At 46.9% G+C, this 26,137-nt stretch overlaps 1 protein-coding gene across 1 annotated transcript in view; it reads left to right on the top strand.

The window, feature by feature from the left end:
• The window catches only part of sez6b (seizure related 6 homolog b), a 77,482-nt gene that overhangs the window by 20,400 nt on the left and 30,945 nt on the right, over positions 1 to 26,137 (top strand). Inside the window, exon 5 of the mRNA XM_076283124.1 lies at positions 7,504 to 7,693. Coding sequence (XP_076139239.1) covers positions 7,504 to 7,693 — 190 coding nt within the window. The remainder of the gene's footprint in view (positions 1 to 7,503; positions 7,694 to 26,137) is intronic.

Below are 26,137 nucleotides of genomic sequence, written 5' to 3'. Positions count from 1 at the left end.
TGCTCCGACATGAATGGCCCGTAATGAAAGAGGCAGCTGCAGCGTCGGGTCCAATTTGTGTTATGAAGGGAGAAGAAAAGAAGAGTAAAGAAAAGAAAAGAAAAGAGAGAACGAGCGAGAGAAAGAGAGAGAAATCACACACCGCACTGCTAATCTCTCAGCCTTTCCCTTCTTATCGCCTCCATTTTGCCTCGGGGCTCTCGGGCGGTTCCTATTTTAGGAAAAGTCACGCAGACGTCGTGTAAAAGGGCTCGTCAGGTAATTTGGAGCACAATGGCGTCCACAGCACCTCGTGCCTGTGGAGAGGCTCACACCTGATGCGTCCGCCCACTAATAATATGCCAGGACAGTGGAGCGAAGAGAGATAAGGCTGTCTGCTTGGCATGCCCAGCACTGTAGGCTGTCACCTGTGGTGGTGGTCTGTCTGTGTGTGTGTGTGTGTGTGTGTGTGTGTGTATGTGTGTGTGTGTATGTGTGTGTGTGTGTGTGTGTGTGTGTGTGTATGGAGGGGGTCTTTCTTTCTGTGTGTTTGTGTGTTCGGAGATGGGGTCTCCCTGTCTGTGTGTGTGTGTGTGTGTGTGTGTGTGTGTGTGTGTGTGTGTGTGTGTGTGTGTGTGTGTGTGTGTGTGTGTGTGTATGTGGTGGTGGCTCAGGCCTATCAGAGGCGTAAGTCAGGTGTGACTCTACACAGGACCACAGATGGAGCAGATGGGCTTCTCAGCTCTGGGGGCTCCTATATTTAGAGCAGGTGAACTCACTGTGGGTGACCCTCGATGTGGGGCTGTGGGATATGTCTACGCTCCTCCCTCTCTCTCTCTCTGTCTCTCTCTCTCTCTCTCTCTCTCTCTCCATCTCTCTCTGTGTGTGTTTGCATGTGTACCCATCTTTTACCACACATACAGACACACACAGACACACAGACACACACACACACACACACACACACACACACACACACACACACACTCTCTCAATCTCACACACATTATGGCCCAGATCTGTTGCCTGGAACAGATGCTACCGGTGCTACATCATTTCCTCTGTTCCCTCTTAATCACACCCTTTAATTAGCAGTCCAAACGCTGCAGAACCCAATCAGCCCTCCCTCCCCTCCTCTCTCTCTCTCTATCACTCCATCTCTCTTTCTTTTCCCCTGCCTCACTTTCACTCTCTTTCTCCTTCTGCCTTTCTTTGCCTCTCTTATGCTCTCTCTCTTTCCATCTCTCCCCATCTCCATCTCCCTCTCTGTCTGTTTCCCAGAGAATGGGCTTGCTAATTAGAGGAGATTTCCTTCCTCTCGCCACAGCATGGAGAAGTGGGGCCGAGGGAGAGGATGAACAGATCACAGTGGGGAGGGATGGAGGGGAAGGGAAAAACGGAGGGAAACAGAGAAAGAGAGAGAGAGGGATGGGGGAGGAGACAGTACGGAATGTGGGAGACACAGCGATACAGATAGATAGATAGAGAGAAAGAGAGATAGAGAGAGGGAAAGAGAGAGAGAAAGCGTGGGAGAGAGAGAGAGCTGGGGGGGTTGGAAAGGGTTTTGTACCTTTATCTCACAGCGGTTTGGGACTCTGTAGAGATGAAAAGGAAGGGAAAGGGTTTAAGCCTGAGATAGAGAGGTACATAAGAACCCTGAGTTCCGAAGGTCTGTTCCGCCCAGAGAGTTGGTGTCACTGAGCAGCGTGCAGTCCCGTCTCCCATCACGGTGTGGAGGAGAACATGCCAATGACAACAATATGTTTTTTTAAACCAAGAAGCGCCGTGTGATGCTGGTAAGACTCGAAGTGCGCCGGAGGGCTAACGATACGGCATGACCCACAAAGGCAGCCATGCGAACGAAAGCCGAGTTTGCCGTACCATGAGCTCATGCCAACCAATGGGGCGTGCTATTATTTTTAGAAACGCCACATCCCGTGCCAGAAAAACACACATCGCGGGCGAAAAAGAAAAGCACACCGATTTCTGGAGACCTTTTTGTCCATGGGCGTAATCAAACACCACGTACACATGCTCAAATAAAAATGCTTTTTAGGGCTGTCCCTGATGGAAGCGTATGTTGGAGTTGCTGCTTGTGTAAGCTGCCTGTGCCATGTTTAAGTGCCAGACAGTATGTGGCTGTGAGTGTGTCTGTCTGTTCCATAAGAGCGCTCGGGCCTTTCATCCGTCTCCAGCGGTGGTGTGTGTGTGTGTGTGTGTTTTTGCGAGTGTGGTCTCATTAGCGGCGGTATCAGCAGTGATTAGAGCAGCCTTGCAGGAGAGAGTTCTGATGGTGCCGCCGCTCTCAGGGCCCCCGTTTGAAGCGCTGCAAAAGAGCCGGGAAACAGAAACCTGCTCCCTTTCATGGCCGCTCCCCCGCTCCAGCATCTGTGAGCAGCGCTTCGAGAGCGGAAACGTGAGACCGCTGAAAGAAACGGCGCTCTCTCTCTCTCTCTCTCTCTCTCTTTCATTCACTCTCTCTCTCTCTCTTTTCCATTGTCATCATCACTCCTTCATCACTCTTTTTCTTTTTCTCTCTCCATGATGCTTCCATGTGTCCTCATCTCTCCTAATCTGTCAGTCTTTCTCTCTTTCTTATTCTTTCTCTGATAACTTTTTTTTCTTCCCCAGCACCCTCTCTCGCTCTATCTCACTCTCTCTCTCTCTCCATTGTCTCTCTGTTTGTTTGCAGGGAGTGCCTGAGATTGGCACGGCGACGCATCGTTTATTTATGCTCAGGACCAACTTTAATTATTCACCCCCGGGTTTGTGTCTTTGCAACAGTGAGCAGCGTGGGTTGCAAAGCAAGTTCACAAGGCTGTATCACTGGGAGAGAGGGTGAGAGGGAGAGAAAGAGAGAGGGAGAGAATGAGTGTGTGTGTGAGAGAATGAGTGTGTGTGTGTGTGTGTTGGTGCACTCTGTGCTAGGGAGGCAGGATACCTTTTGTCACTTGGCTGGTGCCTCAGGGTTCTTCTGCTAATTCTCTCTTAATGTGACACAGCATGCTTCTCCAGATTAATTAACCATTGTGCTGCCCTCCGAGCACAGATATGAAAACTGTGAACTTTATGTGTGTGAGTGTGTATGTATGTAAGTGTGTGTGTGTGTGTGTGTGTGTGTGTGTGTGTGTGTGTGTGTGGGTGAGTGGGTGTGGTGGTGGTGGTGGTGTGTGTGTGTGTGTGTGTGTGTGTGTGTGTGTGTGTGTGTGAGTGTGTGTGTGGGTGAGTGGGTGTGGTGGTGGTGGTGTGTGTGTGTGTGTGTGTGTGTGTGTGTGTGTGTGAGTGTGTGTGTGTGTGTGAGTGTGTGTGTGTGGGTGAGTGTGTGTGTGTGTGGTGTGTGTGTGTGTGTGTGTGAGTGTGTGTGTGTGGGTGAGTGTGTGTGTGTGTGTGTGGTGTGTGTGTGTGTGTGTGTGAGTGTGTGTGTGGGTGGGTGTGGGTGCAATGAGGAGAGGGAGTGTGTGTAGCAGTTTCTGTGGAGTCTGTCCTTATATACACCGAAATTGCTCACCTTCCCTGGAGGATTGTTGTCAGGGTTGCACAGCTCAGAATTTAGTACTTTTTGAAGGCTTTGAATGTATTCTCCACTTCTTTGATGCGTGGTGGGCTTAACCACATATTGACCTCAATTTATTCCGAGCCAGGTCTCTTTTCGAACGGCAGCTCACTTATGAAGCGGTTTGACTTTGCTGTGAGAAAGAAAAGCCCTGGAGTACACACAAAACATACCTACTGTAATCACACATACACAAACACACATACGCACACACACACACACACACACACACACACACACACACACACACACACACAGGAAAGCAGACGCACACCCATACATGCACACACATACTCAAACACGCACATACAAAGGCAAGCATTGCATACATATCTCTTTAACACACACAAGCTTTCAAAAACTCACCATCGTGCTCTTTTTTTCTGCCTTGCTGCTTGGAGCCACAGAACCATGAAATATGTGAATGCGTTTATCTATACTAACTTGAGGCTGTATATGTCTGAATTACATTTTCTTTAAAGGAGAACAGAATTATTTTCACTCTCTAATTCGCTTGAAAGTGCCATTAAATTCTTAGTGCTATTCAGAACTCTTACCTAGACCTTAACCTGTGTGAGGGGTTATAGAGCGTTTTATTTACTTCATTCATTCAAAAGTAAACATAGGAGTTGGCCACATAGCCAGATACATGACTTTTTATAGCTGGCCTGTCTGTGTTGCTCTTCAGGATGTGCCATGCTGGGTTGGGACTGGCAGTGGTAAGTAGACAGCTGTTACTGACTGTGGAAACTGTGACAAGCCACCGCAGCCAGCGTACAAACACAGATAAACACAGACACAGATAGAGACACACACACACACACACACACACAAACACACACGCACACAAACACACGCACAGAGAGAGACAGACATGCACACACACTGCTTTCTATTTGCATACAGAGATACAGATTCAACACAGACTTACTTACACACACACATTACATCCATTCACACACACACACACACACCACAGACACACACACACACACACACACACACACACACACACACACACACAGCCATAGTACCTTTCTTCCAAACACACACACCCACACATACATACACTAACACACAGACACTTCCACATCCATACAGACATATACACACTGACGAGCTTCTCAGACAAACTCAGCTCCACGGTCAGTCAGCCAGGCCAAGGGCTTCACAAATCACAGAAATGGACACAGATGACAGAATGGACCATCTCTCTTCCCTAACCTTCATCTCTCTTGTCAGAGTTTTCACTGACCTCTCTAAACAGTATGAAGTGATTCCTGTCACAGCTGTCAGTAGTCCACAACTCACTTAAGGTTACCTCTGTCTCGGTTATACTTTCATCTTTTCAGTCATGAAATTTAACACACAGCACCATCACAATTAGCCGCGTGGTTTTGATGACATAGTGTCGGTATCGCTGTGAAAAGTAGTATTAACTTGTTTGAGTGTCTTGTATCCGTAAGTAAAAAAACACACACTCTTTTAGCAGTTTGCAGTGATATTATTCCTGTAAAATCAGCTGTTTGCTCGTGGAAAGACGCTTGTAGTGGCTTTCTATCCCTGCGTGTCGCCTCGTTCCTCAGAAGCAGAGTGAGCATCGTCTGTGTTGTTGTTTTCCCTCAGTCTCCACTCATTATCACGTTTCCTCTCTCTCCTCCCCACCGGGAACCCCCACAGGCTTTCCCCATCACCTCCAGATGATCGGCGCGTTCATCTCTCTCCGTGCACGGCGCTCTCTAAACGCCGTAATAACAGGTGCTATTCCCCCGCGCTAATCCTGTTAGCCGCGCGCAACAGCGGCTGAATGGAGTGGCGCATTGTTGGGCCGACCCTGAATGCCTCCACAATGACGAATAAACACGGCTATAACACAGTCTGTGACAGACGCCTATTGCCGAGGGATTACACGTGTGTTTGTGTGTGTGTGTGTGTGTGTGTCTGTGTGTGTGTGTGTGGTAGTTGACTTGGGACTGACGCCAACACAAATTGGATTAGGGTACGGCAAGCAATATTCCGGAAGCGTTTTTATTATCCCAGGGCTTTTAGTATAATGTGATTACTTTGTAATGCACTTTGTTTTATAGACTATTATCCCTGTGCTATATCCATGGGTCTATTATCGGTAAATATATTCAGGTTGGGTGCAGAAACATCTTCGGGTTGTCACCTGTTGATACAGCTGCGTGGCCTAACTGTCCTGAGAGATAAGGGCCATGGCCAGTAATCATTTATCCTGTGAAGCTCTATTAGCGCAGTAGGCTGTACTGTCTAAACAGCCTTAATGTAAGACTGTCTTGGACAGAGAAAATTATGCTAGCAGAATGTATAGATTGAAAGGTGTTCCCCTTCATACAGAGAAATGGATACTCTCTAGAGGTCAGACGGGATTCTTTTGCAAAACATGAAACATCTGAACACTTACTAGAGCAAAAGTGGTGGTGTGTGTCTGCTATATGTATACCTTTTCATCTGCTGCACCTATCTATCCACATTTATGGAACTTAGCAGTTCTATAGGCAGTTCTTAACATTTAACATTTTTGGGATTTGGAGTTCTGTGACAAGGAGTGCACTGCATATATCTCTTGGTGTTGTAAATCAGAAATGTCACAGAGTCCAAACTAGTTCCAACTGAACTAGTTTATTTTGTTTTTAAATCCCTTCCAGTGATTGTTTCGCTCCAAGGTTGACAACCTCTTAGCCTGAAGCCATTTGATTGACAGTTGTATTAGCTTCTCCCGACTTAATTAAAGAGAAGACACAGATATATTGTTGTATGCCTGGAATGTTTGGCTTCAAAGCTGCTTATTTATTTTGTTCTCCAAATATCCTTTTAAAAAGTGCAATTTGCGACTTTGCCGACAGAGAGAACACAACACTGTGTTACAGACTGACGGCTTGTACTTTTCTCCTGTTTATACCTCAAGTCACTTTCATTTCCTTTTGGTTTGATTGGAGGCGCTTTCTTCATTATCTCTGTTTTTACCACATAGTTGACATCTCTGTATCACAATTCAACCTGCCGATGTACCCAGTCTCAGGAAATAAATAAAGCTAATTCTCCCTCACTCTCATAATGTGTCCTTCTCTCTCTCTCTCTTTCTCTCTCTCTCTCTCTCATTTGACTCAACTCGAAAAAACACTGCCGTGACCTCTGCATGTTTTAGCACACAAGCTGAACAAGGTGTGTCTCACACACACACACACACACACACACACACACACACACACACACACACACACACACACACACACACACACACACACACACACACACACACACACACACACACACACACACACACACTGACACTGACACACGCCTTCAGCCAGTGTCACGGGCCCTCACCCCCACACCCCCTCACAGCCGTGCTATCAGACAGCAGGGAGGCAGAGATAGGATCTGATGATGCCCGATAAGAGTGCTGTCGCTGCTGGGTTGCTGTTCTGTGTGCATAAACAGGGCCAGCGCGGGCTGGGCACTGGGCAGGTGGACGGGCTTTCCCTGGCGCCGGTCCAGTAGTGGAGACAGCGATCAGTGTGTGAGGAAGGTCATCAGGAGGGAGGGATGAGGCGGCAGGACAGCGGGAGGGCACCGGCTGACTTTCCCCGAGGTTCAGGAGACTTGGCAGGCTTAGCATCAGCAGCCTTTCCATGTCTTCCTCTGCTTGCGAGGAGACACAGTGTGTTGCCATTTTACGCATGGTGGAGCGTGTTTTCGAGGCACAGGGGGATGTGTAGTAACGAATATCCAAGAGAAAATTGAAAATTACTGTAACTGTAAAAAAACATAAAACCCACAGTAATTTAATTTAAGAAATTACCACATTTTTTTTCTCAATGGCTGATGGTTGGTTTGTGAAAAAACTTCTCCTTGTGATATACTGTACGAATATTATTATTATTTGAGCAGGTCGCATATTGTCCAGTGTCCCTGAGCATTCTCTCCCTGTGTGCACCTGTGTGCAGGTGATGAACGTGAGCCTTGCGGAGGGGGACACAGTGAGGTTCGAGGACCTGGGCGGCCGCGAGCCCTCGGTGCTGGCCAACGAGTCCATCCTCATGAAGGGCCTGGTGGTACGCAGCTGGAGCAACCAGATCTCCATCCACTTCCACAGCAAGCAGCCCAAGCCTGGATCCTTCCTGCTCCGCTACCAAGGTATGGCAACAGTGCTATGTCAGAGGAAACGGGCAGATATGCAGAAATGGCGGATATGTACTAGTGTAATGTCAGATGGAAAACAGTATTTACCATCACAGCAGTTGGGCGATGTGTCGTGAATATGATGATGCTTCTGATGATGAGAGTGTATTTATTGTGGCATAAGGCACCAAACACTATCCTGGCCTCGCCTGCCTAATATCTCATTTTCATCTCACTGAGATACTAGCGAGTCTGGTGATACCAGGCTAACTAAACACCAGTCACCATTAAAATGCAATGTCAGACTGCTGACATTTCAAGGTATCGGTATGTAAGAATTTACTTTTTAGTAAAAGCGAGCTTCATTCTCCTTGTTTCATGAATATATATTCCTGTGTCGTGACATAAAATCCATAGCTTAACATGTTTTATGCAGTATATATGTGTTTGTGTGTGTGTGTGTGTGTATGTGTGTGTGTGTGTGTGTGTGTGTGTGTGTGTGTGTGTGTGTGTGTGTGTGTGTGTTTAATATGACCTCATACGTATAGATTATACAGTACATACAGGGTGTACAGTACATGGCATAAGAAATGAGGCCTTGAGGCAGGGCTGTTTCCTGGCTGGCACACTGCCACAGTCTTGCTCCCACCTGTTTGTCTGCATACACGTTGCTTAATTAGATTGACAGGCGTGATTGGGAGTCTGGAGGTGGAGGACGCCGCTCTCCCGGCAGCTTTTTGTGCACTGAGCAGAGACACTCTCTGTTATCGCTTGTCAACATAATAATGTTCACGCTTGCCTGAAATGACAACGGCTGTCAATAGGCTGCGTAATTACGCCTAAATATGGCACCCACAATTCACGCTAATGGTCTTTAAATAGAGACGTCAAAGGGAGGAGGGGAGGGGTGGGTGGAAATGGAGAGACTTACATATTTGAGAGGGTGTGAGCCGTGTTGCTTTTTGTGCATGGCAAGGTCTGATTTGTTTTCAGTCATTGTGGCGTGCGGCGCGATGAAAGGGAGGAGAAAGTGAGATTCTTTTGTTTCTGTGAACTAATGAACTGTGTCAGGTTTGCAGTGGGGTAATGCAATTTTGCAGAACCCTAATGTGCCTGTTGAATAAGAAAAGCATTTTTCTCTCTGGCTCTCTCTCTCCCCTACCGTTCGTTTGTCTCTTTTGCTCTTTTTACTCTATCCCTCGCTCATTATGCATCCCCCTCTCGCTCCTCTGTATTTCCTGTATGGGGCCTTCCCTCCAACCTTCCTTTCTCTCTCTTTTGCTCTGTCTATCTCCATCTCTCCATTTGTCTGTTTTTCTATGTCTCTATTGTCTGTGGCCTTGCCCTCGTCTCTCCACCCCCCCCTCCTCTTTCTCTCTCTCTCTCTCTGTCTGTCTCTCTTCCTCTCTGCCTGCCGTGGCGTGTGGATGGTAATCAGTGGGTTTTGCGCCACCCAAAGTGCAGCCCCTCGTGGGTTACGGGGGTAGCGGCCTCTGTCATGCCTCTATTAAGAGCCTTGCAAACAGCCTCCAGAGCTCCGAGCCGCCACTGCGCCGGTAATGGCTTTCTGTTTCTTTATAAAAAAAAAAAACCCTCCATTTACTTCACACCGCGGGCCCCCGACAACTGGCCCGTCCAATTTAATATGCTCCGCGCACCATGGCATGGAGATCTGCGTGGGGGACAGAAGGACCTAATGTCTCCATGGAGATTATGCGTTCTTTGCTTTGCGTGATGTGTGCAAGAGAGGCAGGAGAATGGGGCCTGGGGGTGTGGAGGGGGAGAGGGTTGGGGAAAATTGTTGAGAATCAATGAGGAAAATAGAATGTGCCTCGAATAAAAGCGCATTTCCCAGAATTTTCCAGAATAATGGCACAGATGGAAATGCGGGCGGTCAGTGGGATGACGTGGCTTGACGCAGGCCGATAAATGCAGTTGAGTGAAGGTGCATTAGCTATTACAGTACGTGTCAGGTTGCCCTGCGTGCCCTTGTCATGCCCAGTGTGTCATGCCCATGTTCCGGCGAAGGTTCCCATTCATTATGCCACTGGCGGGTGCAGACGGTTGGTAGATGATGAGAACTGTGTTGTTTGTGTGTGTGTTTGTATATTTGTGTGTGTGTGTGTGTGTGTGTGTGTGTGTGTGTGTGTGTGTGTGTGTGTGTGTGTGTGTGTGTGTAGGCAGCCATAGATGTTTGTGTCTGGTCTGTGCTGATTTGGTGTCCCGTGGAGCAGCACTAATGAGGCGTCGCTGTGCCCATCCCACCGGTCCAGGCTACACGGCGGCGGTGCCATATGTCTCTACGCTGGCATCTCCAACTGTCCACAAAGCCCCCAAACACAGAGTGGGGAGGGGGTGGCGGAGGCTCACTCCAAAATGCCAGGAGGAGGGCACACACATTAAAGTTTCAGACCGCTCAATAATTCAGACCCAAATAAGGAGGAGGCTCAAAGCAAGCCCAACACCCCCCCAATCCCATCCCATCCTCCCACACCCGCCCCCCTCGCCTTAAAGTCTGGGTAAAGGTTAACCTGAAACAGGGCAGGATTGATGGAGAGACGCTATGGAGTGTTTTGGAGGGGTGGGGGGGGGGCTGGCCTTTCAGTGGCAGATCACCCCCCACACATCCACATCAGTCGAGAGCCGCTGACAACTCAAATGTCATGATCAGCCAGTGGAGAGAGAGAGAGAGAGCGAGAGAGAGCGAGAGAGAGAAAGAGAAAAAGAGAGAGAGAGAAGTGAAGAAGAGACTGATAGCATCCTCCTGAAGGCTCATTTGGTGGTCCTCATTTGCCGCTGCCTCTTACACTGAAGAATGAACAGCAATCAACATTTGCATTCAGTGGCACAGTCGCTTCAGATGGAGAGCTTGGCGCATAATGGTGAAGAAATCCGCACTATAAGCTAAACAAATGCCACGGAGGATGCAGTGTTTGTATATGTGTGTGTGTGTGTATGTGTGTGTGTGTGTGTGTATGTGTGTGTGTGTGTGTGTGTGTGTGTGTGTGTGTGTGTATGGTTGGGGGGCGGTGTCACTGTGAGCCATGCTAATTCCAGTCAAACCTGTTTGAGGGACTGTTTAGATACGCGTGCAGTATTGACGTGCTTTGTGTTTGCGCGGAAGCTTTGGCGTGGTGTAATTACAGGTGGGATCAGTGTCGTCCGCGGCGGGAGGCCCGGGCTGCTCCGGAGGCTGCGTCCGGCTCATAGGGGGCTCAGCGGGCAGCGGGAGTGCAGCCAGGAGGAGCTGTCAGCTGCAGTGCAGATCCACAGGGCTGCTGACAGAGGCAGCTGTGGCTGTCTCTACTGCAGTCCGTGTGTGTGTGTGTGTGTGTGTGTGTGTGTGTGTGTGTGTGTGTGTGTGTGTGTGTGTGTGTGTGTGTGTGTGTGTGTGTGTGTGTGTGTGTGGATTAAACCCCCCGGAGCAGGAGATCACCCGCTGAGATTTAGAGTGTTACCCACCGACACAAATCCAGACGCACGAGCCACGACTGTGCAGGGTGTATATTTGTGTGTGGTGTGTGTGTGTGTGTAACTGCTCTCTCTCTCTCTCAAATTCAAATTCAAAGGGGCTTTATTAGCATGACTGTTTGGTACAGTGTTGCTAAAGCTAGTGTTACAAATAACACAGTAGTATCACAAGGAAAAGAACATAGACATACAGACATACAGCATACAATGTATAAACATGTGAGCACAAAATAGACAGTATAGAAATAATACTAGAATGATAGGTAGGGGTGAGTGTGTGTGTGTGTGTGTATGTGTGTGTGTGTGTGTGTGTGTGTGTGTGTGTGAGAGAGAGAGAGAGAGAGAGAGAGAGAGAGTGCGTCTCTGTGTGCGTGCGTGTGTGCGTGCATGCGTGCGTGCGTGCGCTCATGTGAGAACATGTGCTTGTGTGCATATGTGTCTGTTTGACATTAGGTTTACTTAAGTCATGTCCCTCAGGTTGTGACATTTTAAGACATATTGTGCTGCCAGGGCAGCAGAGGGCCCTTCACCAAGAAGTATGGCCATTTTATCATTGTCTTCAATGTCTATAAAATTTGGTATGGTTTGCTGTAAGTTTATGAAAAAGGTCTGTCTTAACATGTCATATTTTTCGCAGTGAAGAAGAAAGTGCTCCTCTGTCTCAACCTTCTTTGCCTGACAGTGACCACATATCCTTTGTTCTCTTGGCAGCCAGGTTTTTCTGCGTCTTCCCATTTCTATTGCTAGGTTGTGGTCACTAAGCCTGTACCTGGTCAGGATATGCCTCTGCTTCGTATCTCTGACAGAGCTGAGATACTCTGCAAATTCATATTCTCTTTTTAGGATCAGATAGGAATTCATTCTACTTTGGTTGGTAGTTTGGTTTGTCCAATGCTCTAAATATTCTTCTTTTGCTTGATTCATTATTTTGTTGACTCTAATTGATGTTTGGGAAGCAGCGCTGGACTAAGCTTGATGTTTATTAATTGTTGTTATTGAGTTAGTTAACTTCAGTGCCAGCTGGCTCAGAGGACACTTTTTTTTAGGGTTCATCTCCTGGGTTTTCAATGCCTCAAAATGGAGTGAGTTCTTAGGACTGCTGTTCAGGTGCATTCAGAATTTTAAGGATATTTTCTGAATAGGTAATGCCAATGGAAAACAACCTAATTCTGCCCTACATGCATTGTTGGGTGTTTTTGATTGAACTTTTAGCATTGATCGGCAAAATTCTGCATGTAGGGCTTCAATTGGATGCTTGTCCCACTTTGTGTAGTCATGCATGCTGAGTGGATCCCAAACCTCGCTTCCATATAGCGCAATAGGCAGGATTACTGTATGCTGTCAAATATTTTACAGCAAATTGTAATTGGGATGTTTATTTTGTGAAACTTTATTGCATAGAATGCCCTTCGGGCTTTTTCTTTTAGTGCATTCACTGCCATGCTGAAACTTCCTGATGCAGTAATTACTAGACCAAGGTAAGGGTACTGCATTGTGTGCTCTAGGACGGTGCTATCTAGGCTGAACCTGTATCTGTGTTCCTGACACCTGGGCTTTTTTTCTCTCTCTCTCTTTCTCTCTGTCTGTGTTCTTCTTTATCCCTTCTTTCTTCTTTGTCTTCTATCCTTCTCTTGTGATATTCTCTCTGTTATTTTTCATCTCTTTCCTTCTTCTTTTCTCTCTCTGTGTTATTTTCTGTCTCTCTGTCTGTGGGTTTGGTATGTCTCTCTGTTTGCCCTGTTTGTCCTTATTCTTTAAAAATACATTCATCCGTGTGGACTCACAGTATTAGTCCCAAATGTGCACATTAGGCATGTCTGCACTAACTTATTTTTTTTGTTGTTTTGGCGTTTGGCAAATCCATTCCTTGGGCATGCATGATAATTAAGCAATAATGAGGTCATCTTAATTACCAAGGCGTTAAATCACGATGAAAAAGTGCCTGAAAACAAATTGACTTCTCATTAGGCGACATCAAATTAAAGTTAAGGATTCATTAATAAGCTAGCCAGCCATTACTGCGTCTGATGGAGGCTGGTCTGTGTAGGTCAGCATTGCAAAAGGTTTTACTGTAAACTACACTCTCGCTTATGCTGCTTCAAAACAGGAGTTCTTCCAAGAAAAATCCAAGGTTACAGAGATTGAATGATCAGAGGCAGCAATATGCATTTTAGCCCCCTTAAATGTCAGAAATATGTTATTTTTTTACTGTTCGGTTTGTCTTTCACTGGCAAAGATTTGTGTGGTTGTGCAGGCTAGTTTTTTTTTTAATTCTTTTTTAATGAAATCTTTTTATAATTCACAATGTATCATTTTTTGATATTATACTTTGTATTTCATTTGACTCTTAATTTAAATTAAAAGCCCTCAAAGCATAATTGTTTCAAAGAATTGTTTCACATTGTCTTTTTCATTTCCCCCCTTAAAATCCTTTGTGCATAAGCAAATACACCTTTCTTTCCCTGTAAAAAGAGTAGACTCTACCCATTTGAGAGGAGGACCACTTTGATGTTTCACTTTTCCCTGATTAGCGGGATCACCTTGTACCGCGTAATGATGTGTGAAAAACGCGTTCAGACAGGCATTGAGAACGTGGCAGATCTGATTACCAAGCGGACAGCGCCGCCATCTCCAGTCGGCCTTATCAGCGCACTCTTCATCAGCACGCTCCTTTAGGGCTGGCAGCATGATGAATTAAGCCTTGCCAGTCAAGAGGAAATGGGCAGCTTGACTGCACCCCCCCTACACACATACACACACACACACTGCTATCACCCCCCTCCCACACACACACACACACACACACACACACACCGCTATCACCCCCCCCACACACACACACACACACCGCTATCACCCCCCCCACACACACACACACACACCGCTATCACCACACCTCCCCCATCCAGGTATTACCCAACCTGCATTAAATATGCCGCTGGAATATGCATGTCCTGTCACCCACTCCTACTGTGTGTGTGCATGCATCTGTGCAGGTGCCTGTGAAAGACAGGTGTAGAGAGGTAAGCAGATAGGAGACGAGCAAGCACAGGACAGAGAGAGGGGCGGTGGCTGAGCAATGGAGATTCACAAATGCAAAAAAAAAGGGTTCTAATTAAATCTGAATGGTTCCTTCCCCCTCTCATTGGTAATTACCTTCACACGAGGAGTCAACAAGCTCAGAGGCAGGAGAAAGGCAGCCATATTGAGGCTATGCGGAGAAGTAGTCCTTGAGGACCCAGGAGGGAATTCAATAGAAAGACTCTCAAGTCTGCAGCAAAATGAGATGGGAGACCAGATAAACACTTATGGGAACTGTAGTTTATTTTTACGTCCTGTTCCTCCGGTAATTACATTTAAATATTTCTATTGCATATTCTTCCCCTGTCTGTCCAATCTCAAAACCAAATGTCAAAATTAGTTCTGAGAGCTGTTATTTTTGTGTTCCCTTGTCTGAAGTAGCATTGAAGCACTTGCACATTTTGTACTCAGTTTTGTTTACTATTTTATACTTATTTTTGTCATCTCTATCCTACAACATATATCATTGATTTTATTAATACTACCCTACGGATTATGTCTCTCACATTCCCTCATTTGGCTCTCAGTCGATTTTCATTGCCAATGTCATGCTCTGATTTGAAAGACACCAACAGTGTTAGGGGGGGGGAGGGGTGCGGGGCGGGGCACCTGACTCACTGGTTGGCCTTGGTTCTGATAAGGACTCTCTCTTGGGCCCTCTGTCTGAAGACATGGCTGTCTAGAGGATGCTTGATTATAAACAGAGCGCAGAGTGGGATTTTTTTTTGGAGACAGAGCTTTGACATTTTGTCTCGTCGTGGCTTTCAGCAGCCGGCGCGTCAGGTCAACTTAGCGCACCCACCAGCAGCAGCACCGGTGCCATGATTCACCTTTCCGCCACGTTCACCTTTTGGCTCAGACACTTCTCTTTCTGCAACATTAGGTTTTATGCTCCCCTGCCGTGTATCATTGGGGTTGCCATTAATGAAATCCTACTAGTCCTGCCTTTAAGTGCCACGGGCCAGAGGCAGGCCGCTCGTCTGTCAGTTTCTGTGAACTTCATTTTGTCCTCTGCCAACATTCTGCCACATTCTGTTCTGGAGTGTTCTCTCTCTCTCTCTCTCTCTCTCTCTCTCTCTGTCTCTCTTTCACTCTCTCTCTCTCCTGTTACCTTTTATAAATCTTGTTTTTCTTTTCATATAATTCCGTCTCTCACTCTTGTCTGTATCTTATCTCTCCATGGCACCTTCTTCCTCTTCTCTTCTCTTCCTCTTCTCTTCCTCTTCTCCTTCCTTTTTGTCTATCACTCACTAGCTTTATCCTGCACCTCCCCCTGGTCCCCACTTGTCATCCCCATCATTTGGCCCAACACCATGTGGCTGTCATCACACAGGCTCTCGCGGTGTGTGGAGTAGATAGCTCAGCATGAAACAGAGTGGTGACTGACGGGCAGAGTGTCGGAGCGATGATGTGTGTGTGTGTGTGTGTTTGTGTGTGTACTTATGCAGGGTAGGGTCGTACTGCTAGTAGGAGCCTCAGGTGGATGCAGGCAGCTTAAATTAACCCCTTTGCCAGCCCAACCCTCACACCTCCCCCCGTCCTGACACACACACACACACACACACCCCACCAGCTAGCTGAGTGGCGACTGTCTGATCTAGCTGCTAGAACTATTCCGTCTACCTTTCCCCTCTCTGTTGAGCCTCACCCCTCCCCTCCCTCTCCCTCTATGCATGTGTCTATTTTTTGAAAAGGTGTAAATCTCATTCATGTTGGCTACCTGCCGCGTTTGTCCTCCATCCAGCTGAAATGGAGCTCAGAGAGAGTCCACAGTTGCCACATGCCTGGGCTGGCAGCCCACTCTGTGGACGCCTGATGATTAATAAAGGTTTATCTACATCTAACACTTCGCAAATGGAAGTAACGACAGTAATTGCATGCAAATGTCTTTCAAGCTGTAGGTAATGAAATGGTAATGTTATCATTTATCAGATGCGAGCCATCCCTTTGGAAGCAGATCAGTGGAGAGGCAGGCATGGACTTGACAGAGCTCGACGTTAGCAAGAAACTCCTTTTGGCTTCACTTATGTGTGTTTGATAGCGGTGACCTTGTCCCTGATGCTGTAGGTTGGCAGCCAATCCCTTACACAATGTTTGGAAACTGAACCTAAAGCTGACTCAACCACGGGAACATTATCTCCCCCTGCTGGTTGACGCCAAGTGTAGCGTCTTTGTCACAATCCCTCTCTCTCTCTCTCTCTCTCTTTCTCTCTCTCTGCCTGTCTGTCTCTCTCTCTCTCTCTTTCTCTCGTTGTCTTGCTTGGTCTTTCACCACGGAGGAGGGGAGAGATGGTGGGATGGCCCATAGGTGCAGAATGTTGGGTAATGAGGGAAGAAAGGCACCAGCATGTGGGCGGGAGATGAGTGTGTGGGAAGCTGTGGTGGCGAGGGTGTGTGTGTGTGTGCATGTGTGTGTGTGTGCATAGGGGTGGGGGTATGGGTTGCGGTTGCAGTGGCGGCTGACAGAGACACGCTCTGTCTTCTCCCGCAGGGTCCGTAGGCTGTCACTCACGCTGACGCCCCACCACTGACAGCCGCATCTGTTTGTGTCACCCTGAGTCTCCCAGCTCTCCACCGGAGGCCCTCTGGGAGACATCCTCCCTCTCTCTCTCCCTCTCTCTCTCTCTCTCTCTCTCTCTCTCTCTCTCTCTCTCTCTCCTCCCTCTCTCTCTCTCTCTCCCTCTCTCTCTCTCTCTCTCTCTCTTTCTCTCTCTTTCTCTCTCCCTCCCTCCCTCTCTCTTGCTTCCGCTTGTTCATATTAATACAGGGGCATCCTACTGGGACTGTTCCCTACCACACACACACACACACACACACACACACACACACACACACACACACACACACACCACTGATGTGGTGACATGGGGGGTAGAGAGGTTAAGGGGTCATCCCCACCTCCCCTAGCTCCAACCATCAACGAGATAACAAGTCTCTCCTTGGGGATGGGAGCATAAAGATGTAGACATGTGTCTGTGATGGAACACGGGATGGATCTCGGGGAGAGACTGAACCCTGGGGCCCCTACATGGGTGTGGGTCTGATGATTTCCTCCCTCAAAGGACTCCAACGTCTGCGAGAAGAGATTCTGTCGGCAAATTTCATCTCTCTCTTTTGGGGCGGGTTGTTTGTTTGTCACTCTCCGAGTGTGTGTGTGTGTGTGTGTATATATATGTGTGTGTATTTTTGTGTAGCTACTGGAAAAGGTGTGAGAATGCGTGGGGGGTATGCATGTTTGTGCATGTGTGACTGGGTGTGTGAATAATGACGATAATATGATACAGCGCAAGGATTTATAATAGAGCTGGAGCACGCAGTGGCACAGACTCAGAGGCCAGTGGGACACATCCGTAAATGTCCTTTAAGGTCTTTATTTGCTGCTGCGTTCCATCCAGTCTGGCTTATTCCTCCTCCTTTACTGCCTGCCAAATTGCCTTGTTCATCGACCTCGTCCAGGGCAGTGGCTTGTCAACAAATACATCTATATTAATACGCAAATGAATTATGCAGTCGGTGCAGTTGTTAGTAAAGCAGTCAATAGTGACTTGGCTCTGCTAACAGGTTTAAGAAGGGGGAAAAAAAACAGACATGGTGCCCTTGTCAATAACTCTGAATGATAGTTTTTTTGCACATATTTTGTTCTGGAAGATTTTAAATGAGCTTATTATGTGGAATCGGCTTTTTGATAAATATTTAGTGTTTTTTGTTTTATATAAATGAGAACATCTCCTTCCAAGTCACCACATTTCCCGAAGAGCTTGCGCTGGACACTTCAGAACAAAACGTGTGAGAAGAGTCTGTTAATCTGCAGTGCTGTCACGCCACGAGCTTAATTTAATAAAGACAACAGCGAAACAGGAGAGCAGGTGTGGAGGGGCACAGTCTGTCCTTTATTAGAATGTAATGAGTGGACGAGAGGCAGGTCGCATTGCGTGGCAGAGCCAGCAGCTAAAGCGGTGGCACACATACACACGCACGCACACACACACACACTCTCTTTCTCTCTCACACACACACACACACAGACACACACACACACACACACACACACACACACACACACACACACACACACTCCCACGGCGTGTCCACAGCCCTTCGGCAGTAATTTGAGGCACGGCGAGGGACGATGGCCGAGCATTAGTTTTGTTTATCATCCATCAGTGAGACATGATTCTCTGTGAGCCCGTGTCCACCCCTGTCCACCCTTCCTGAATTCGTTGTTTTTTTTTAGAGCTAATTTCTGTTCAGCAATCAGCTTGCTGTTCGTAGGCTTTCATTATCACCAAACAAAAGGTGGAAGGCGTACAGGGTTGTGTCAGGCATTGTGTCTGTCGCCAAGGTGATGCAGCTGCACCCAGCATCAGGACCACTGCCGCAGTAATAATACAGAACCCTGGTGACAGCATTAATGGCTGGCCGAGGCAATATGCAATTCATTACTGCAGATGTGCAAACGCTTTTGGGAAACGGATGTGGATTACTGTTATTCAGAAAGAATGACAAGGTAGACACTCCTCTCCACACACAGACCAACAGGGCTAGAGAAATTGTATTACACACTTGTTTTCCTCCTCATTTCCCTGGCGTTTTTGCACAGTTATACGCGTTTGCACAAATATGCCCTCGTCTTGTAGTGTTAGGCTCCATCTCAATGGAAAAAGCAACACTTTGCAGATTCCTTTCTTCGCCAGACTGAATGCAGGTTGACAGCAGCTCAATATGTGAATCCTATCTCTGTGTAAACACATGGAGAATTTCAAAGTTCACTGGGTGTTCTCGTTAATTGCTGCCCGACAACTATTTTTTCCCGAGATTGATCCAAACACACGGCTAATCCATATGATTTCCAATATTATTGTGGATTTACCAAACAACCAATCATCCCGTCGCGAGTGTTTATGTGCTGGTTGAGAAAGCCGACTGCATCCTGTTCTCCTCCACATCATTTCTCTGCTGATTGGATGGCACTGCATGTCACCAGGTACAAGGCTCTATTTTGGAATGGTCTATAGCTTTGTTTTGCACAGTCTGCACTGCCGAGACAGCCAGAGAGAGAGAGGGAGAGAAGGAGAGAGAGAATGGAGATTGAGTGGAGGATTATTGGAGTGAGAGCTGTGGCTGTGGGGATGTGGGAGTGGTGTGTGTGTGTGTGTGTGTGTGTGTGTGTGTGTGTGTGTGTGTGTGTCTGAAAGGGAGGGGAACTCTATCCCAGTTTTAGTGAAATCGTGGGAGCCATGGGATGGCCTGTCAAGTGTGAGATGGGACGCTGTCAAGCTGTCGACAGGCTTCATGTGGCTCTCCCCCTGGCTGGCGCGCTGACACGCGAGGCCTCCGGGTCTCCTGATGAATTTCCTCGGACACACTTGGCAGGGTTCAGCCGGCCTTCGCCAGGGAGCTCTCGGCAGAGCTGCTGTCAGCGTGTGGCGTGTTTGCACAGACAAACGCTTGTGATTAGGCTCGGCCGACCTTCCCCTGGCAACCCCTCTGCACAAAATGAGGCTGCGCCATCACCAGCCCGGCAAGCAGACCGAATGTTGGAATCGAATGTTCTGCCCTTACACCATGAACATTACAGACAATGCTCTGTAAAAATCATTGTAGTTACATATTACAGAATGGCCTTTTCCCTTTCCTTATTGCGGCCGACTATAGTGATGGGTTTTATTGAAATGTAATTACACTCTCATTCTATATGTACCATTTATGATCTGATATTAAATGAGATTTTATTCAGTCAGAATGAAAATTAATTTGAATGCACTGTAGCTACAGCAGAGAATTAATCACAAGTTTAAGCAATTGTATATTCCATGTGAAAGTCATACTGACCTTAACTCAATTAATTTGTGTAACTTGTTTGTAATGAATCACTCAGAAGTAATCACAGTTGTGTGATTTGTCATTAACGAACACAAGGCAAATGGCTTTGTGGATTTCTTTTTAATTAATTAACAATGATATCAGTTTTTAATGAAAACAAAATGGCATGTAATGTAACCAACCAACCCACAATTATTAGCAGGAGGCACTCATGTGCCGCGGTGGCATGTACCCTCTTGGAAGGAATTCATCGCAGAGACCACCTGCCCAGCCTGACTCGCAGTCACATTCATTTGTTCAGCTCATGGTAATTATGAGAAATTGATGTTAGCCCAGCTGTGCGGGAGGGGAAGAAAACACTGAATGTTCCTCTTGCAAGGAAAGCGGGATAATTCATTTGCTGGAGCAGCGCACTTCCATATCAGAGTTTTGATTAAAGGGCCATCTGGGCATTCGGCGGGCCTTATAAACATCCACGGCCGCCAGGGAGGGAGGGAGGGACATTAACATGACAGACACGGAGCACAGCCTGTCACCGCGCCCACTGGAAATGGAAGAATGACCGCGGAGTAATTCAGTTTCGTCTGACCCTCAGCTGTCTTTTCATCGCATCGATGTTTGTCAAGTCGCCTGACAGGGAAGGCCTCTGGGCGACAGTTCCCTTCCAAACTGTGCCCTCGGAGCTGCATGGCAATCTAGTGTCGCTGAATATCCATAGCCATCATTACGTTATGTGCTGACCCTGAAGAGAAAAAAAAACAGACTTTTCAGACATCATGTGGGTTCAGTATAAAAGTTAAACCTCCGTGGGCTGAGCTTGCCATTATTCTACGTGTGTATAATATATGTGCTCCAATCAAGTGCCAACACAGTGCCAATTGTTCAAGCCAGAACACATTTCCGGATCCGTCTGATGTTGGACCCCCGAAGTTCTGCCCGTGTCAGGGCTGTAAATTAGTCCCTCAGCGTTGCCAGGATACTTCATTGTTTTGTCATTTACTGACCTCTTGGGGTGCCCTCACATCATTAGTGCAGACATGTGAAAACAGATCATTGCTGTACTGCGGCTAATTCATTGGCTTTGATAAAATTATAATTACTGCCACTCATAAACTGACTTATGGAGGGGATGGGGAGAGAGAGAGAGAGAGTTGATAGGAGACGCTCTGATGAGTGGAATTAAGAGTTTACTAGGGCCATGAGAGAGTGAATGTGACAATAGTCTATTGTAGACATGAAGGGATTGAACTCTTCATCACTAGATTTTCTCACCTGAGGTATCGGTGCAAATTGATGTGTGCTCAGGGATGTTATCTCCATGGGAAGTGATCAGAGTTTTCCCTGAATCTAAAAAGTGTATGTGTGAATTAGCTCACATCTCCCTGTTTGTTATGCATGCCAAACAAGGAAGGTAGCCTAGAAAGGGCAGCAGTATAAAGAATAGTGTTGCATTGTTAATTCATGACTGATTATATAACGCAACATTATACAACTCAATTATTGTCTCATAATGCTGAAGTCGTTTAATTAACTACAGTGTCAAATGTTGGGTAGGGGTCAGTGCCAGTCTGCCCATCTGCCTGATAGGTGTTACCCATCTTTCCCAGTAGGGGGCATTTAGAGGGTGCTATGGTTCCCTTGGGAGCTCCATCAGCCAGTGTCTGTAGGCTTCTGCATCCCCTGTGCTCTCGCTGCACAGGAAAGGTTAATGAGAGGTAGCATGAAATCCAATCCACCGCTGAAAGAGATTTCCCCGTCACACACAATTATCCTTCACTGGATCTGATGAGTTGGGTGCACAGACTAGAGTGAATCCCCTCAGCACTCAATAATTAATGCCTGGGGCGGAAAGGGACGATGTATATTTCATCGGGTCATGCAAAATACAGGAGTCTTAATAGACAATTCGTCTCTGTTAACGGGACTACATGTCGGTCTGTGTCGAAAGACGGTGCCGTAGGGACAGGATGCCAGTGACGCTTGTCCTCCATCATGTCCTGTGTGACACACATCCATGCCTGGAATTTGGAAATAGTCCTGTGCTTATCGCCAAAGGATTCAAGTGTTGGTCGTATTTCGATGCACAGGAGTGCGCAGACACCTAGGAGAGGATCCGTTCCACCAGCTCCGATGTGTTCTCAGAGTGGCCATACGCACAGGGCAGTGACGGCCTCTCCTGCCTTATCTCACATGCAGCAGGGCTTAATGCAGGAGATAGACCTGGCGCTCAAGTGCTCAGACGTCTGACTCTAAAGCTCTCTGCTCTCATAGCTAGAGCACTCTCTCCTCTCAATGCAACATTAGGATAGATTCAAATATGTGATTTTGCACTGTAGATATTAACGTTATATACTATAGAAAAATTGGTAAATGTGCATTATGTGAATGTTTTGATCCTGTGAATAATATTATAGATATTTGGTGGTTTAAATATTGACAATAACAAAATCTTAAAATATTATAAATGCTGAAATATTTATTCAGAGAAATGAAAACAGTGATATCAACTTTAGTTTACACTCACATCTTGTCAGTAACAGAGATAATGTAAAATGAATAATGTAAAATTTAGATTCTTTGAATGTGCATGTCATGCATATTCAAAACATCCACTTGCTGTATGCAAGGTTATGCCCAAACATTGACTGGTATCTGGGGAGGAACCCTGAATTCAGGCCCCCTTGACACCCCTCCCTTTGAAATCTCTTTGAAACCCCCAGTGGACCTGGTCTCTGTGGAGAGATCCATCTTCCTCTCTCATCCTCCACTCCTTTGTTCTCTCTCTCTCTCTCTCTGTGTCCTGTGCCCCACTGTCCCCTGCTGTGATGCATAGCACAAATAGTGGCACAGAGGGATTGGTGTTTAAGGACCGTAATGCACGTTGAGCCAGATGCCCGTGTACTGGGGCCTGAGTGGATTACTGTAACAGAGATGTGCAGGTAGTGATGTGTACAAATGACTTACTATCCTATGCACATGCTGAGAGCCTATGACAATGGACGTCCCATGGCAGGTGTGTTTGTAGGCCTGTGTTTGTTGATGTGAGCGGGAATTTGTGTGTGTACACATTTAAGTTTAAAGTCATGCCATACGTATAGCACTTGGCACTCTGCTTTGTTGTTAAGCTTGTTTGTGGCCCAATAAAGCAAATGAATAGCAGTTCAGATAGATATTCCTTCACTTGCATCCATCCACCTCTCCATGACCATCCGTCAGCGTGAGATGCCCGTGGACGTTCCTCTGGCTTAGCCTGTCCGCTATCATTATGGGTTAACTCTCCGCCACATCACCATCATTAGTTACAGCATCAGCCGTGCTGCCATAGCCCTATGTGCATTTACCACCGCCGCCACCATCAATTCCACGGAGCCACCTCTAGGGCACTTAATGGGGGACATTAGCGTTGCATCTGTTGCCGTCACCCCACCCCGCCCGCTAATCTCCCTGGCTCCAGTTACCATGGTACCGCCGTTGCTTCTCCTCCTGCACCAAAAAATAAATAAATAAATACATAAAAACAATTGGGCTTTATGGCCTGGAAAGCTGTGAGGGCTACTGTGGAAAATGGAGGAAGAGGCATAGTGTGTGATTTAATGGCAGAGGGACCAGCCTCACATAAAGCTCCTCTCCAGTGCCCCCCCCCCCCCCCTCCACCTCCACCCACAACCCTCCTCACAGCCACTTCCATATTAGTCTAATTGAAACAGAAACGGCGGGGTGATAATGCTATAACAACAAGTCTGCTCGGCGCTTGGGCCCCGCTGCGCTGATAGGCCGGTAATAAAGCATAAATAAAATGGATGGCTGGGGGAGTGTCAGGGCCCCTGCTTGTTGGCTCATTGACTCTGCTGGAGCAGCGCTGCCACCGTCTCAATGAAGAGATTAGACAGAAGCAGCAGGAGTGGGGGGAGGCTTTCTCTGTGCGACCGCACAGTGTCATCTCCTCACAGCCTCTACCTGTCGGGGGGGGGGGGGGGGGGGGGGGCACAAGCTGGGCTGGACAGACAGGCTGAGGTGACCATTTGTTGCATGGGGTAGCTGTCCACACTCAGCTGCCTGATCTGTCACAGGTGTGTGTGTGTGGGGGGGGGCTGCTGCCTAAAAGATGTAAGTGCAACCATATGAAAACCGAACAGCTCAGTATTATGTTTTTGTTTCTTTTTGGTATTCCAGTGTAATTCAGCATGCTAACCATGTAGATATAGTCTGGGGGGCACTTTTTTTCAGTGATGTGATCTGTTATGTTTCTTGTACCTGGATATAGAATTTCTGTTTCCTTATCACAGAATAGCCTACTGTACCACAGAATACTATACTCTCCTGTATACTCTCTTGGGAGATCTGTTTCAACATATTAAAAGATTCCAGGAGCGATGTCAACATGTATGCTTATCATCCACTTTATCCACATAATCATGCATATAATGGACAATCATGTGTTTGACACTTTTGTAACACCACACACCTGGATTGGGTACCATGTGTGACTCGTTGGCATTCATAAGTTACGCTCTGGGTGTTCCATGGCCTTTGTGCCTCTTGCTTAATGGAACTCCCACCCATTAAACAAAATGTCAGAGTTTAGCCAAAAGGAAAAATTACACCTATTTATCAACTGGCATGCTAGGAGAATGGAATCCCTGCACGTCAGACACCGAGTGCAACCTCCACAAAGCACAGAAATACAAAAACATCAATTCTCGCTGACAGGGTCCTCCACAGGGTTAGAGACTAAGCTGAAATGAAACTGTCAAGGAGGCAAATTTTTTTTTTCTTCCCTTTCAAAAGAACTGGCGAAGGGATTGGCAATTTGCTAGTTCTTCGATTTTAAGAGAATAGCTTTGGTAAGCAGTACGAAAACTTGCACAAATAAGCCCGCTCACTTAATTACAGGGGGAGCCGATGAAAAATGGCTGTTGTGTTACAAGGGCCCAAAGAGATAAACTTAAGTGAATCGTATTGTGGATTTGTGGGCTGTTTATCCTTGGCGAGTGGATCATACTAAACCTATTGTTTTGACGTGGTGATAACGCTTAACCCTGTTAGCTTGTGTTTATTGTGCTCTGGTGTTATAGAAGATCCTCTGATGGAAGATTGCTCGTAGCATCCTGCACTTATAATTTAGAGCTTAGCCCTGGCTATGGGAATGATTGAGGGCCTGATTCTATGGCTATTACTTGTGAGTGGATATCGGAGGGATTGTGTAAGACACAAAATATTGTTGCCTGTGTCTGGGGCTCATATGGCTTTATATCATGCCATGCTTTTGCTGCTACACAGTTACCTGAAATCCTATATGATGGTGTGTTGTGAAAAAACAGTGTTGGGTCAAAGGTTGTGATTTATCGCTCTATTTAGGCCTGTACATATTTTCTTGGCCCGAGGTGCAGAAAAGAGTTCTGTGGCGACAAAAATCAATGTCCGGGACCTGGTGCTGAATTGTAACAACCGACAATAAAGCTGGCACAGTTACTGTGAGATGTGTGCTAGAAATATCTCTCTTATAAATTGCAAAAGAAGTCCTCTGGGGCAGCGAGGGTGACAAATGGGAGGCAGTAAAACAGGTCTTAGTTAAATGGCTGCCGCAAGTTCGCTCTAGGATTTACTCTCTGCGGCTCTTTTCTGGCATTGCCAAGGCTGCCTTTGTTTGCCCACTGGTGTGATGTGGAAAAATTTGGACACCTTGCACACCTTTGCTGTAGCTGATGAAAAAGTGCCAGCAGTTTATAAAAGCTGTCTACGGCCAGGCCTGCACCGCACATAGAGATGGAGATCTTTCTCTCTCTCTCTCTCTCTCTCTCTCTCCTCCACCCACCCACCTCTGGGATCTCCACCTGTTGGCTGTGAACGTTCTCCCGAGGATGACAGCGAAGCCTGAGGCTTTGATGTCAGTGCTCATACGCATGAATGAAGAGAGGCTGGTTTGAGAATCAGGGTGAACCCCGCTGCTTGTGTAGGTGATGATCTATACCAGCAAGCGCTCTTTCATTTTGCCAGGCCACTTATAGCTTTCCACTCTTGTGCACACAGTGGGCAATAGGAGGTCTTTATTTTGATAGAGTAGGTATTTAAAACGGTACAGAA

Source organism: Alosa pseudoharengus, unplaced genomic scaffold (assembly GCF_046254945.1).
Source record: "Alosa pseudoharengus isolate Yale_2024_CS ecotype anadromous, Long Island Sound unplaced genomic scaffold, YU_APseudo_1.1 YU_APseudo_1.1_scf_13, whole genome shotgun sequence".
Classification (NCBI taxonomy): Eukaryota; Metazoa; Chordata; class Actinopteri; order Clupeiformes; family Clupeidae; genus Alosa; species Alosa pseudoharengus.
The sequence above is the reverse complement of the archived record's forward strand: the minus strand, read 5'-3'. Positions and strand labels throughout refer to the sequence as shown.